The 15,966-nt window shown below is 34.4% G+C and overlaps 1 protein-coding gene across 1 annotated transcript; it reads right to left on the minus strand.

The window, feature by feature from the left end:
• Window positions 1-785: 785 nt before the first annotated feature.
• Window positions 786-14,971, minus strand: LOC107661132 (ras-related protein Ral-B-like). Its single transcript, XM_016450593.1, has 5 exons — window positions 14,804-14,971; window positions 3,097-3,266; window positions 2,726-2,934; window positions 2,416-2,593; window positions 786-1,668 (listed from the first exon to the last, which is right to left on the minus strand). The coding sequence occupies exons 2-5, from the start codon at window positions 3,208-3,210 to the stop codon at window positions 1,546-1,548; spliced, it is 624 nt and encodes a 207-aa protein (XP_016306079.1). The 5' UTR covers window positions 3,211-3,266; window positions 14,804-14,971; the 3' UTR covers window positions 786-1,545.
• Between the last annotated feature and the right edge of the window lie 995 nt (window positions 14,972-15,966).

The raw sequence follows: 15,966 nt of genomic DNA on the forward strand, positions 1-15,966 counted from the left end.
AACAAATATAATAATAATATTAATTATAATAATAAACAATGATAACAACATTGATCATACAAAATAAATTATTAAATTACATATTTAAAAATTTAATAATCATAATAATGCATTAACTTTATTATTATTATTAATAACTATTGTTAATAATAATAATAAAACAACAAAGATAAAATCAAATAACTATTATTACAATTACAAAATTACAAGTTAATAATAATAATAATTTATTAGTTAATAATAAGTTATTGATAATAATAATAATAATAATAATAATAATAAAACAACAACAAAGATAAAAACAAATAACTATTATTACAATTACAAAATTACAAGTAAATAAAAGTTACAGTAGGAGTACCACAGTCTATTACCCTAAGAAAAAAAATAATGCGGTTATTAACTTAATACGGGGTATGGCAAATTCTGATGACCTTTCCTTTTTACTTCATAAGGATTTTTTTTAAACATTTTATAGAAATTGCTAGGAGGATTTCCATGTTAGGTACCAATTGTTCAAATTCATTCAATCCTAGAAGTGAAAAACAAGTGATACAAAGGAGAAAAAAAAATATGTTTATTTGGCAACATAGTTTGACGTTTTTCTTCTAAAAGCCAGTGGAAACCCACAATACAAATTGTAGTCTAGGTTAGGTGATATTCGTATAAAAGTGCAGTTTTAAATTACTGGTGAAACCGCAGCTCCAAGGTCAGAGTGCTAAACAAACACTAAATAAAATGTCTTATGTGGAGTCTGAAAATGCAGCAAGGCTGTTTTAGTTATGGTGCTTGTTGGCGCATTTTCACACAGAATACATTCTTCTCATAAGACAGTGGTGGAAATGTAACAAGGCCTACAAAAATATTTCAATAAAACACGAAAACAAAGGCAGATCTGTTCACAGAGATTAGTAACGAGGACTTCCTGAAAAGATATATTTATGAACCACCAGGTGGCACTATTAACCCATGCTTCGGCACTCCATCCTCAATACCATATGTGCTTTTCAATGGAGTCATTCATAGACAGTTTTCTAAGTGTAAAACCACAGTACTACTTGATCTACAAAAAACATTTCTTGATTTCTATGCATTGATGATGTCAACAGATGTTGAAATAAAATGGTTAGAGTTTAAAAAACCTAACACAAAAATACTCAAAAGGTGTGCAATAAAAATAAAGACATAACTTTGCCTACTAAAGTGGATTTCTACTTAAAACTGTCAGGGAAAGATCAATTACAGAGCAAAAAAGTTAGTGTTGGGCACATGTTGGCCAACTACATTTAACGAAGTCCTAAAGTGCCACAGTCGTCAACCAATAGCCATATAGTGGTCATCGTCCATTAAAAAGTATGCATACCATTCAATCTTAGTCTAGTTATTTGAAATGAACTATGGGAATGAAAGAGTGTGATAAAGGCTTACCTTGACCAGTACAAAACCTTACTAATCAAGTTATGATTTTAATAAAGAAAAGGGGCTCTGATGGAGTTTCCCCATAGAGCTGCAAGTAGATTTGGTGGGGAAAAGTCCAAATGTAGTTCAAAGTAAACAGCATCGCTCTTTGAAGCTCTTCTTATTCTTCTTATTTTTTCCCTTCCCGTTTTTGTCCTTATTTTCTGACATCTTTTTAGCACGGACTTCCCTCATTAGATCAAAAAATACCTTTGGAAAAACAAAGGGTTCATTATTGCTCAGTATGACAAGGTTATTAAAAGTAGTGAATAAAAAACAAAATGAGCAGTGTATATATACTGTATATATAACTAAGTAGAATTAAAGATAAACAAACTATTCTATTACTTTTGTTATTTCCCTTCCCAGCTCAAATCTCTCTTAACAGATCAAAAAATGTATTGTTGTTAACAAATGAATACCAGCAGCAAAAAATATTTGTTAACAAAAAACGAGAGAGCAACTGAACAAAACAGGAACCCGCAACTATACTGTGATATAAAAACAAACGTCAACCATGTAGACATGTAAAATTAAAGGAGTAAAAAACTTAAATGCACATTTTGCTCTAAGCTTGCAGAACAGCTGCTCTACTCCTGTAATTCTGTGGCACTAGAATACATATTGATCAAATACTTCCATCAGAAACTGCATTACACAGAAAATATTCCAAAACTGGATTCTGCTACATTTAATAAACTGTAGCCATCATCATGCAGTCGTCAAGGCATCCATCATTCCACAATACAGACGAGATGCATTTTATAAAAGCAAGTATGGTTATGTGCGGCAATGGAACAATTTGTGGTTCGATGATAATACTGAAGTCATTTTAAAAAGATATAACCAAAAAAAAAAACTACTTTATACAGACAGACAGACAGACAGACAGATAGACAGACTATCTATCTAGAATCTAAATTAAAATAAACACAGGAAGGCAGGCACAAAAATTACCTTGTCCACATTGGCTCGTGTCTTGGCAGAAGTCTCTACATACTGCACACCACACTCTTCTGCTTTTCCCCTGGCCTCGTCCACTGAAACCTGCCTCCGATCCTCAAGGTCCGACTTATTTCCAACCAAAAGTAGTGGAATCTTATCCTCCTCAGCTTTAACCCGCAGGATCTGCTCCCTGTAAACACACGGATACATTTAATGCTGAGTGATCCAATTTTCCGACTATACTAGGTCACAATGGGAGATTCCATTTTCTTATTGTACTAGCTTATGATTCAAGTAGCTAGAATGGTGCAATACCACTGACCTGAATTCTGCTGTGGCCGTGAAGGACTCGTGCTCAGTTATGGAGAACACCAAAAGGAAACCCTCTCCGCTACGGAAATAATTGTCTCGGATGGCCGCGTAGTCTTCCTGCCCAGCTGTGTCTAAAATGTCAATCTGCACCTCTTCTCCATCCAACACCACTTTCTTCCTGTAGCTGTCAGCCTTTGTGGGCTCATAATCTTCAACAAACTGAGGGACAGAAAATAGCAATCACTGTTAAATAAACCAAGGCAATGCATCTTGAAGTCTAGCAATACACTTTTTTTTTTTTTTAGACTTATGGTGTTAGTAAAGCCTCCACCTAAAAAAAAAAACTTCCTGTATCTGCCAGATTTTGGTCTGTTGACTTACCTCATCATACATAAACTGAAGGGTAAGAGCAGACTTTCCTACGCCTCCACTGCCCACCATAATGACCTTGTGCAGGGTGAGGGAGCTCTGACCCTTACTCTTATTGGCTGCCATATCTAATTGCCTTCCTCAGGTACACCACAAGACGCCCACAGACAAGCTGGCACCACCTGTGGAGAAACAAAACTATTATGGAGAGGCTGAACCATCAACACAAGCACAGGTGTGCAGCTGAACTTTCATGTGCATCATGGTTCTTAAATCATACAGTAAAATAAATTGTATCATGCTGGATCCAAATATTTAACTTTTTTTTTTTATCCAAGGCATTTATGCATGAACACTATACATTTTAACAAAGACATTCAATTGTAATGTTAATCCATATGGCATGTTTCTTAATAAATTCACCCTAAATCACTATAAATAGATGAAAATTATGAAGAAAGTTATTGGTATTACCACAAAGAACCTGTTCTATAAAAAATGGTTTATTGCTCAGCACTAATAATCACTGAATCAACAATGAACTGACTTTAACTGATAAACTGACTGTTTGTTATTGTCCTCTTGCATTATCAACACACGTTTTCCTGTTTAACACTGTAAAGCTGCTTTGACACAATCTGGATTTTATAAAGCGCTATATAAATAGAGGTGATTTGACTAATAAGAGGTAACTAATTTTGGTTAAATTTTTTTTTTTTTTGCCATTTACGAGGGTGATCCATACTACAATAACCTATAAAAGGAAGACCGAAACAATGTCCAAGGATTCTTTAAATACAATAATTGTACTTGGGAAGTACATTGGAGTACAATGTATCATGTAATATATAATGATATACTGTATTGCATCAGTATCACATGGAACTGTACATTTGTATGGGTAGCTTGTTTTTATTAGCATTATTTGCATTCTGTTCTGGGAAAACGCTCATCTATGAAAGTAAAATCTTGTTGGTGGAAAGCCCTGGAATTATTTTTATAAGCAGAACTGGTCCTTTCCCCATTCACAATATCTAAAGCCTAGCACACACACACACACACACACACACACAAAATCACTTATGATGAATTATTTGAAGAACTACATACCACAAAAAAGTAATAATCACATCGACAGCTTGCTTGTGAACATCGCACTTAAACACCATTTTATAATGATGCAAAATGTGTACTAGTGAAGCTTGCTAATTATGCTGAATTTACATGTTTCAAATAAATATGATTGTATATTATGCCTAATGTGTACTAATTAGTGATACTTCTAAATTATTAATTGAGATGTGTAATTCGAGTGCCATTTTTATGTAGTGCATTTTCTTTGGAAAACCATAGCTGATTAAATGAGGATAATACTTAATTAGGCTTAATTAGGTCTGAAATCTAAACAGCTGGGCTAATTCTGCATCTTGTTATGATTCATAAGACCATCCATATGGGAATAATGAGAAGACCACTGAAGAACGTTCATACTAGCATTCTTGAGCAGAGGAAAGGAGAACATGACCCACTGCTTCCAGCTATTGTTCCTGGTGGTCCCCCCAAAAAATGCCTCAATAGGAAACTGGGGCACTGTGCAGGAAGACGCAAGAATCTGCTTACAGAGCTTTATTTAAACATGTCAATTTAAGATGCTTGGTATCCCTTAATTATACAGTCATGCTGGGGAAGACAGTATGAAACAAGCCAGGGTATGATAATAGCATGATTTTTTTTTTTTTAAGAAATCACTCAAAATCTTCTCCATTGCTGCACTTATTTGATCACAAATACAGTAAAAAACGTAATATTGTGAAATATTACAATTTAAAATACTTTTTTTTTTTTTTATAAAATAAATTTATTAAATTTGAATATATAAAATGTAATTTATTCCTTTTCAGCAGTTTTCGGAGTCACATGATCCTTCAGAAATCATTCTAATATGCTGATTTGCTGCTCATGTAACGTTATTATCATTATCAATGTTGAAAACAGTTCTACTAATTAATATTTTTGTGGAAATTAATTTTTTTCAGGAAGTTCAAAGGAATAGTATTTGTTTGAAATATAAATATTTTGAAATAAATTTAAAAAAATGAGTACATCCTTGAAGTATTCATTTCTTTCTTCAAAAAAAAAAAAAAAACAATAAATAAAATAAATATTGAACCCAAACTTTTGAATATAAATAACTAATATAACAAATAAATAAAAAAGGTCAGTGGCTTTCATTTGGTTGTAGATAGCAGCACTTTCTAAGAATTTATTGGAAAGTGGCCCAAGTGGTAAAAAATGTAACTGGTAAAATCCAAATGACAAGGCAGTGCAACACAGTGCACATGCACAATGTCATCGCCGTTACAGAAAATGCCGGTTAAACAGGGTTAAACAGAGGTTGGACATAGTAAAATGATGGCAGATATGACCTACATATGCATGCTTCTTAAATACGGCCAGATGGCAACCAGCTTCTGAAATATTAATGACAGCCCTCCTCCTCCCCCGACTGGTGGAATTCATTAGGATTCCCTCAGTACTGTCCACATTCTGCTACACTTGTTCATCACCAAACCCCTGTGAGCAGGGCCTGTGGAGCTGCCGTGCCACTAAAAGCGATGAGCGTTCAGCGGTGTCACTGGTCAGCCACTCTACAGCTGAGGGAGAAGCGCAGAGATCAACGATGATTCTATTCCCATGCAGCACAGATTCTCTCATTTTTTGCTGTTTAAATGGATGCCAGGTTAGAAGAGGGACACTGATTTCTTGCACAAGAGAGGGTGATGCCCTCTGCTTGAGTGGAGGGGCAAGCTGAGTCTGACCTATTCAGCCTCACCCTCTCTGATTGCAGGCCTGCTGGAGACAATCATGGCACACATCAGCAGCTCAGGCAAGGATAAAGAAGAGGCCAGAGCAAAGCAGAGCAGGAGACAGTGATTGGATCAGGGCCAGCATTAGTTCATATGGCACACTTCATCCACTGATAAAGCATTTGGAGGATAACCAGCAAAACTGAATGTACAAGCTAAATTATCACCATCATTAGACTATTGTGAGTTACACAAAAATAATTAAAAAATAATAAAAAATAAAAAAAGTAGTGTGTAATACCTAGTGCACTAGTAGTTCACACTTGACTGAATAGCATAATAGGCATACAGAAATACTAATGATTTTATCTCAGACATTTTTTTCCTTCTGTGTAGTTCCTTTTATTTAGGTTGTATAATCTTTTGTAAAAGGAAGTGATTGTTCTACTTAATTGTGTTTGCCACTTTGATGGTGGTTCCTGTAACGCCAAGATCTTTGGTTAATTTACCAGGTGACACACTTACTGATAAAACACAGCTTTGTTGCATTAAATATTAAACCCATATGAGCTTAAATAAGATTGAAATGAGTGTGTTTGCAAGTTGGCATTTACAAAACTGAGGCAGACCCTGAGGTTTATGTAATTATTAGGACTGTAATATTCATGATCAAAAACACAGCAAAACAATAATATTGAAATATTATCACAATTTAAAATAACATTTTAAAATGTAATTGAATCCTGTCATTAAGCTGAAATTTCAGCAGCCAGTCTTCACTGTCACATGATCTTTCAGAAATCATTCTAATATGGTGATTTGGTGGTCAAGAAACATTAATAATAAAAAAAAGCTGCGCTGCTTAATAGTTTTGTGGAAAATGTGATACATTTCTTTTCAGGATTATTTATTTCATAAATAAAGTTCAAAAGAACAGCATATTTGAAATACATTTTTGTAACAATGTAAAAGTTCAATGTAAAATTAGTTATTTCTTTAAAAAAATAAAAAAAAAATTTAAAAAATTTAAAAAAATAAAAAAAAACAACAAACGTACTCACCCCAATATTTTGAAAGGTAGTGTACAATGCGTACAATGCTAATTCTCTCTTATTTTTTTAAACAATAGCCTTAACACATTTTATTCTAATGAAATAATCATGCTCAGTCATCTCATAAACGTAAGTGTAAGTATTGTAGTCCTAAAGGCAAACTGTCTTGGTTGAAGAAGAAATATTGCAGAATAAATATTTCAACAGCTATAAATGAGTTTAAGATTGTCAATCTGAAATGGATTCTACAAACACACACAAGAATCCATATAGATCCTCTGACATGCTGTGAGAGAGGAAATATCTAACCTACAGGAAACCAGATGACTTTTTTTTTTGGAGACAGTGATTGGATCAGGGCCAGCATTAGTTCATATGGCACACTTCATCCACTGATAAAGCATTTGGAGGATAACCAGCAAAACTGAATGTACAAGCTAAATTATCACCATCATTAGACTATTGTGAGTTACACAAAAATAATTAAAAAATAATAAAAAATAAAAAAAGTAGTGTGTAATACCTAGTGCACTAGTAGTTCACACTTGACTGAATAGCATAATAGGCATACAGAAATACTAATGATTTTATCTCAGACATTTTTTTCCTTCTGTGTAGTTCCTTTTATTTAGGTTGTATAATCTTTTGTAAAAGGAAGTGATTGTTCTACTTAATTGTGTTTGCCACTTTGATGGTGGTTCCTGTAACGCCAAGATCTTTGGTTAATTTACCAGGTGACACACTTACTGATAAAACACAGCTTTGTTGCATTAAATATTAAACCCATATGAGCTTAAATAAGATTGAAATGAGTGTGTTTGCAAGTTGGCATTTACAAAACTGAGGCAGACCCTGAGGTTTATGTAATTATTAGGACTGTAATATTCATGATCAAAAACACAGCAAAACAATAATATTGAAATATTATCACAATTTAAAATAACATTTTAAAATGTAATTGAATCCTGTCATTAAGCTGAAATTTCAGCAGCCAGTCTTCACTGTCACATGATCTTTCAGAAATCATTCTAATATGGTGATTTGGTGGTCAAGAAACATTAATAATAAAAAAAAGCTGCGCTGCTTAATAGTTTTGTGGAAAATGTGATACATTTCTTTTCAGGATTATTTATTTCATAAATAAAGTTCAAAAGAACAGCATATTTGAAATACATTTTTGTAACAATGTAAAAGTTCAATGTAAAATTAGTTATTTCTTTAAAAAAAATTTAAAAAAAATAAAAAAAATTTAAAAAAATAAAAAAAAACAACAAACGTACTCACCCCAATATTTTGAAAGGTAGTGTACAATGCTTAACATGGTAATTCTCTCTTATTTTTTTAAACAATAGCCTTAACACATTTTATTCTAATGAAATAATCATGCTCAGTCATCTCATAAACGTAAGTGTAAGTATTGTAGTCCTAAAGGCAAACTGTCTTGGTTGAAGAAGAAATATTGCAGAATAAATATTTCAACAGCTATAAATGAGTTTAAGATTGTCAATCTGAAATGGATTCTACAAACACACACAAGAATCCATATAGATCCTCTGACATGCTGTGAGAGAGGAAATATCTAACCTACAGGAAACCAGTTTCGCTAAGTTTGGCTTGGCTTGGCCAAGACTGATGGGAAAAACAGCGGGAAAAACTATGCCAAAGCCAGATAGGGCTCCAAATATCCCCTCTCTCCCCTTCCACATCGTACACTTGCTTCCCTGCATACTTTTCCTGTACGCTCTCATACCCTTGAGACCAGTGCCAGCTAGAACAGACAGCAGAGATAAGCTCATCTGCAACAGAGACCTAAGCCTAGAGTACTGCAAAAGGAATGTACAGCGGGGATAACAAATACAGTACAAATAAATAACATGAGCCAGAAGAGGCAGGTTATAAGCATTGATTCTGCAGGAATGCACTGGTGAAGAATGGGTAAACAAACAATGCGTTTTATTTATTCTATACACGTGAGAAGCAGAAAGCGCTCTCTTCAGATTTTTCTGGTGAGTGCGAGTAGAAACATACCTCGAAATAAAACTGCAACTCCAAAGGTAATGATACATTTCAGTAAGTGCAAACTGCCAATAAGAGGTTTGAAATGTAAAATGATAATACACTAGCAACTTATATGAGCAATTCCTCTGAAATATTCATGGAACTGCATCATAGGCCTATTTTCCAAACTTCATGTAAAGCACATGCCCTCACAGAAGGGTGCGATTATGCTAGTAGACCAACTCAAGGAAAATGTGATTCTTGCCCTGGTCCTGACATAAATAATTTTAAAAAATTAAGCAACACCTATGAGTAAATGCGTTATTATTTCATCTTTGCTTGTATTTTAAAACTCAGTTTTAGGATAGAATTTAGTGTGGATGATCAATTATTTTCAAATGCAATAGGGCATTAGCCTTTTAACACCACTCACTGGACATTTCATTTCAGACTTGCTGCGATACATAGAAAAAAACAACATAAAAAGCTGCCAGATTCATGTTCATCTTTTTCAGCTAAAGCTGAATGCGCGTTTAGCACCACTCACTGGACATTTCACATTGAAAGTGTTGTGAAACATGCAAAAAGTGATAATTTTGAAGAAATATCGCCACAGCTTTTCCAGTGATCCCAGGTTGTTATATGGACACATATGGGCAGTGTGTTTTAGAAAAAAAAAGTTTTAATTTCGTTACACCATTGCACCACTCACTTTCCTCTAAACATGACTGCCCAACCCAGATCTATGCCAATATATTACAAATATAAAAAGACTGCACACTATAAGGATAAATAAAACACAGAATACGATTTAATTGAACTTCCTCAATGCCTAATTACAGTATGATATGCTGTACTGACACATTGCATTGACAGCTACCATTCTTGCCTTTCTTATTTTTGTTTCAGAATTGAACCTACATCTCCCAAATGAGAACCACATTTCAACATATTTATGGAAAACCCTGATCTCTTTTTAAATCAGTAATGGATAAAGCAATCCAGAAAAGAGAATATTTTTATGAGTCTCGGCTTCCATCAATACCTGGACTTAGGATTTCTTTTATTGCCTCGTCTACAACATTATTGCCTGTTCTACAAACACAATTATAGAAAAACACTGCCATATTTCTTGGCATGAAAGAGCATTTTAGGAACTACAGTGGCTCCAAACGCTTGTATGGATAGTTATACTCTCCTTCAAGCATTCATCATGTTTAAAATAATTTTTCTTTTCAGAGGTACAGACGTAAAGAAATTTCTCAAACAAGATTGCTGATACAAAATGCCAGATTTTATCAGTTATGAATAAACTACAAAAATGTGCACTATCTGTGCAAGAAAGCAAATGACCTGCTGTCTGAGGAGCTTGTTTCTCCCTCACACTCAAGGTGAGCATCTCTGCTGAATACTAACCATCGAGCTGGGACACAGAGGCTTCATTCAGATATATAAAGGCAGTGGTGATGAACTGGGATCTTACAGCCATGTTGTTATGCAAACCGGGCATGGAGATTGGAAGCTTAATGCCAATGGACAATCTCTTTACACATAGCTGCTTGATAGTATTTTCATATGAATAAACAAGCAAAAGTAGCCATGATATTCTCTGAAAAGCAGACCGAATGGTTTAAAAATGTGAAAATGTTTTATCTTGCCCTATTTTCCCCCATATCAAATAATTTCCAACATGCTGCTACTCCCTACTCTGTGGGAACGGTGGAATTTATTTCAACAGCACTGTGAAAACATTCTCCAGAGCAATTGAAATAAACCATCTCAAGTACCTCTCCATTTCATTTACAGGGAGGGAAAATAATCTGTTTAAGTGTTAGGCAGACGTAAAAATTTTTCCATTCAAATAAATTACAGATAAAACCTTATGCAACCAACCTGTGAACAGGAATTTTAGAAAACTGTGACAATTGATGAACGCTATCCTTAAGGTATTGTTAATGAGCTGAAAGGCATTTGGTGGTAATTGAGATTATTAAGCTTGTTTCTATTTATGAGCACAATGCATTACTCATTGATCTCTAATTATACGCAATAATATATTACGTTTAAAGAAGAGAGCAGCAAAGAGTTTTAAAAGAAACCACTGGCAAAGACCTCAATGTAGCTGATGAACAAGATATTCTACCCCATCACACATCCCATAAAAGATGGACTTAAGCAGACCCGTTTATCTCAAACCCTTTTAATCACATACCCAGAGACACAGACTCCATTGGGCTCTCAAGGGGTTTGCAGGGCAAGAGAAACATCCCATGTGGGAGCGTTTAGGAGCACAAAGTCAAAACCAAGAGACAAATTACTGAACTAACATCTGGCTCCACATTCCCCACTGGTATGACTAGTTCATGGCCCTCTGCAATCCAGATTACATAAGAATAATGAATTATAAAGTGAATGATGACAGTAACATTAAGAATATCAGAGCATTATGCCAGAATAAAAAGAGTTTCTATAAGAAAAAGTGTGCCGTCACAAACTAAATGTCACCCAAAAATGAACATTTTGCTGAACAGAATCTGCTATAGTGTTGGGGCACGTAGCAAATCAGCACCTCTTGCCTACGAGGAAGTGCACAGAACATAATGACGCTGGTATGAAACGCCCTGTAATAAAAAGCAGAACTTGACCTTTTTCCAAGGGTTGATTTTTTTTTCAGTCAGATCACAAGGCCTAGCAAAAGAGAAACAAATCTCAGGGAAACTGTTGACATTCATAAACTTGGCTAGGTTGATGTGTGTTTCTCATCAAAAAAGTACCCTTATTCACCTCAGAGTGCAATGACTAGCAGAGAGGACATTTTCCAGGGAAAAAAGCACAGCTCTAAAACATTAAGGTGCAAGTTTTACACATGAATAAGAAATATATCAGAGGTCAGCAAGTTTTTTTTGTTTTTGTTTTTAAAGATGTTACAAAAGTTCTCTTTTTAGTTCTTTTGAATCCTGAAAAAAAAAAAGTATCTCTGACTCCAAAAATAATATATATTAAGCAGCATAACTGTTTTCAAAATTAATAATAAGGAGAAATGTTTCTTGAGCACCAAATCAGCACATAATATTTCACAATATTACTGTATTTTTATTAAATAAATGCAGCCTTGACGAGCATAACTTCTTCCAAAAACATAAAAATTAACATTCTTGGCAACCCCAAACGTATTGTGAGGTATTTGGCAATACCCAGCCCTATACACATGCAAACAGGGTATTTCAACACAATATGACGATGAAACAATGCATGTCTCATATAATAAAAAAGACAGGCATAAAATGAATGATTCGACATTTCTGCCCATATTTTCCCAGTAATCTGATGAAATTTTACACCAACAGATTCAACATCAGCATGACATCAGGAGCATTTCATGATGTTTATTGGGAATGTATGTTCAATCTTCTAGAATTAGATTTAAATCATAATAAGTTTAAAACTGAATCCTATTATAAACTAGGTAGAGAACACAGAAGTTCACTGTTATATCTGGTTGAGGAACATTGTAAAAGCAACTGACTGAGATTACTGACAAAATATTCAGCATGTATGCTTATTATACAGTCAGTCTCAAATTCTAATCTAGTCTTTCCTAACCTTTTTTGTATTCTGACCCCAACAACCTCATCAGTGTAAATGTGTCAAGTACCCTTTCATCAACAACAAAGCAGATATGTCCTCCTTTTTTATTAATTTTGTCATATGAATATTATTACAGTGGCAATTTTTACAATGACCCACTCTCTTTTTAAACTGACACTTGAGCTTGTTTGTCAGGCCATATTTTTTGCAGTTTAGGGGGCAATCAGAGAATCTCTGAGAGGGACCAAATGGCAAATGTATTAAATGAAATACAGATATAAAAGTCAAGTAATTTGCACTCTTTGCATGTTAAAATGTGAACACCAGAGAGCTCAGCAAATATGAAATGTCACCCACCTACAGATGAACATGCAGTCATGTGTATAGATTTTAATGATAAGGTATGACTACAGGGAGCAAAGACTCAAAATATTTGCAAAAACTAATGAAACCCACTCAAGTACTAATAGGGTACACACTCCCCTGGTTGGGAATCACTTACAAATTAAAGCTGAAAAGCTTCTAACCAGTAAATAGTAACTACAGAGCTAGCTAACTTAAAGGGGTCATATGATGCGATTTCAAGTTTTCCTTTCTCTTTGGAGTGTTACAAGCTGATTGTGCATAGATAAGATCCCTGAAGTTGCAAAGACTAAAGTCTCAAATCCAAAGAAAGCATCATATGACCCCTTTAAGGAAACATCAGTTCAGACGTCCAAACACAGATTATGTCTGGAATGGAGTACAGCAAATAAATTAACTGGTACAAGCTTTGGATAGGTCATTAATGTGTTTAACTCAGAGGCCTGCTTGTTTTCATGATAAACTAGCCAAAGCAGGTGCAAGTCATTTAAAAGATCAATAAAAACCTGTTGCACAGGCCTCATCAACTGAAAGGGAAATTGTTATTTCATTGCATTGCACTGCACAAGGATTTATACATAATCTTTTGAAAATATGGTACTGTATATAATATGTACATTGTAGCTTTCCAGCTAAAAATCAAACCACTAATCAAAAAAATTATAATTAACAGATATTACAGGTAGTTGATCATATTTCTACAATACTGTAAATACTGTATACTGTATTTTTTGTGACCACTCAGAATATAAAATAAAAACAAAACTTATCCAAAGTACTGACAGGACAGATTCTGCTTAAGATAGCCTACATGCAGGCCTGCTTTCAAGGTTAGGCTAATTAATTAATTAATAATATGGCTAATATGTATGCTGGATACAAGGACATCTGAATCCATATTTCAAACTACTAAAGAGATAGAAAAGTACATCTTTACATACCTGGTCAAAAAACGAGATGGATTACTAAATATAAACTAAAATGGATTGTAAAAGTAAAAAGATTTCAAAGCTGGATTGCATTGTCTGAATATAATGGGAAACAGTTGAGATGTATGGTAAAAAGGAGAAGTGTACAGTGCCTTCATGTGCTCCATTTTTACCAGTATGTAATTTACTACCACATTTTATTAGGAGAATATAGGAAGTAAGGCTCAGAAGTCCTTGAAGGAGGAGCATAAAACTAAAATTAAAAACTAATTCCACACAAACTTAATTTAATACAAGTCTATCAATAACTACAAACTAATATTTGGTCCCAAACATCAAGCCACTACTAAATGACAGCTTCATTAAGCAACATTTTTTTTTAGATGTTTTTAACAAAAACACAATTTTATTTTCATTACGCGTTTAATTTATATGTGTATTTAGTGTTTAAATGGCACTTAGGCATATCCCAGTTCTTCTAACAGAGTCTCTAGAGAAACTGAACAGAAAATAAGGTCATACAGGCTAATATTTAATTGACCCAGTGAGGTTAATGAACAGTATTTCCTAAAAGTATAACAAGCACCTACTTTCACTTTATTTGCTTAAAAAGGAAAACAATTCAAGTGAAACATGCTGTACTCTAGTCACTGAAAGTGTCTAATATCTTTGATTCATACACATACACGTTGGGGCTTCGAAAATAAACCTCCACATCAACCAAACACGCGCGACATCCGCAAATACGCCCGTCTCTCGAGATCAGCTGTTAGCTGGGTCGAACTAACCCATACAGGGTGAAATTTATAACGGTTTTAAGCCTTATTCAACTGACATTTTTCACAGAGTAAATACGCCCACAGGGACTTGAAATAACTGCCTGTCGACCAGTAACAAAAGCTAGGGCTGGAGTGGATCGTCTCTAAAATTCAAAAACAAACAAAAGAATGAATAAATAGGGACATATATAAAGACACATTACCTCTCGGTGACTTTATCCTCCACAGTCTCTTATGCTATCTTGTGGAATGCATTAATCGCCTGTTCCTAGTCATACACCCTGTAGTTTCTCTGAAGCTGTCGTTGCTGCCATATACCCCACCCTCAGGACATGCAAATGAACAGGATATGATGTCGCTACCCGTAGACTCCGCCCTCTGGGTGAGGGATGAACGGGGCATGATGTTATGAACTGATCATATGGTATGCTGCTGGAGATACCGGCCATAAATATTTTATGTAATGTTTAGAGTATATAGTCAATGTTATGACTTTAAAGGAAAAAATACTCCTTCCTACAATGTAAAGGCAGATGTTTTCATTTATAAAGACCTGTGTAAGAACAAAGTGTTGCATCTGTATATGTATATACAGTATATATACATATATATATATATATATATATATATATATAATTATTTTAAAAAATGCATTTTACTGTGAATGCAGTAGGCAATAGGCTAGGCTAAGCACACGTGAAGCGCCATTCCCGCATCCGCGGCCGCTTGCATCTTACGTTTGCACCTGAATGCAAATGATCATAATTTATGGACAACTATACCCGTGAAAAGACATCAGAAATCCTGCGCCGAAAAAAAAAGCCAGTGCATCACTTTCAGGTACATTCATAATCCTGTGAAGCTTTTTTGGCTGTTGACGTTAATAAGCAGGGGCGTAGATTACACGGGGGACAACATGTCCCCCCCAACTTTTAATATCACGTAAATTCGTCCCCCGCACTTTTTCGGGCAAGTGTGTTCGCATAGAGGTTTTCAAGAGCCGGTGTGAATAAATATAGATTTAAATTCAAAGAGACAGGATAGTCTGTGCATGATCTAATGTTTTATTCGGACCCAGAATAAGGCGAGATGAACATCGCACAATATATGGTTTATTTGTGTTTGTCAAGTCATCTCCAGGTAATAAATAAGGTATATGAACAATGCAGTGCTAATTGACATAGCATTTATTACAGAATAGAAACTATTCTGCCTTATTATGTGATTAAAAAAAAAGTGTTTGTAGTATATAAACAAATCATTATTATTGGTTATTGTCCAGCAGTTATCTGATTTCTAAGCCAATTAAAAGCTAGAATTTAGAGAAAATTTTAAGTTGCCTATACACTACCAGTCAAAAGTTTTT

The sequence above is a fragment of the Sinocyclocheilus anshuiensis genome, unplaced genomic scaffold (assembly GCF_001515605.1).
Source record: "Sinocyclocheilus anshuiensis isolate Anshui unplaced genomic scaffold, SAMN03320099.WGS_v1.1 scaffold2056, whole genome shotgun sequence".
Classification (NCBI taxonomy): Eukaryota; Metazoa; Chordata; class Actinopteri; order Cypriniformes; family Cyprinidae; genus Sinocyclocheilus; species Sinocyclocheilus anshuiensis.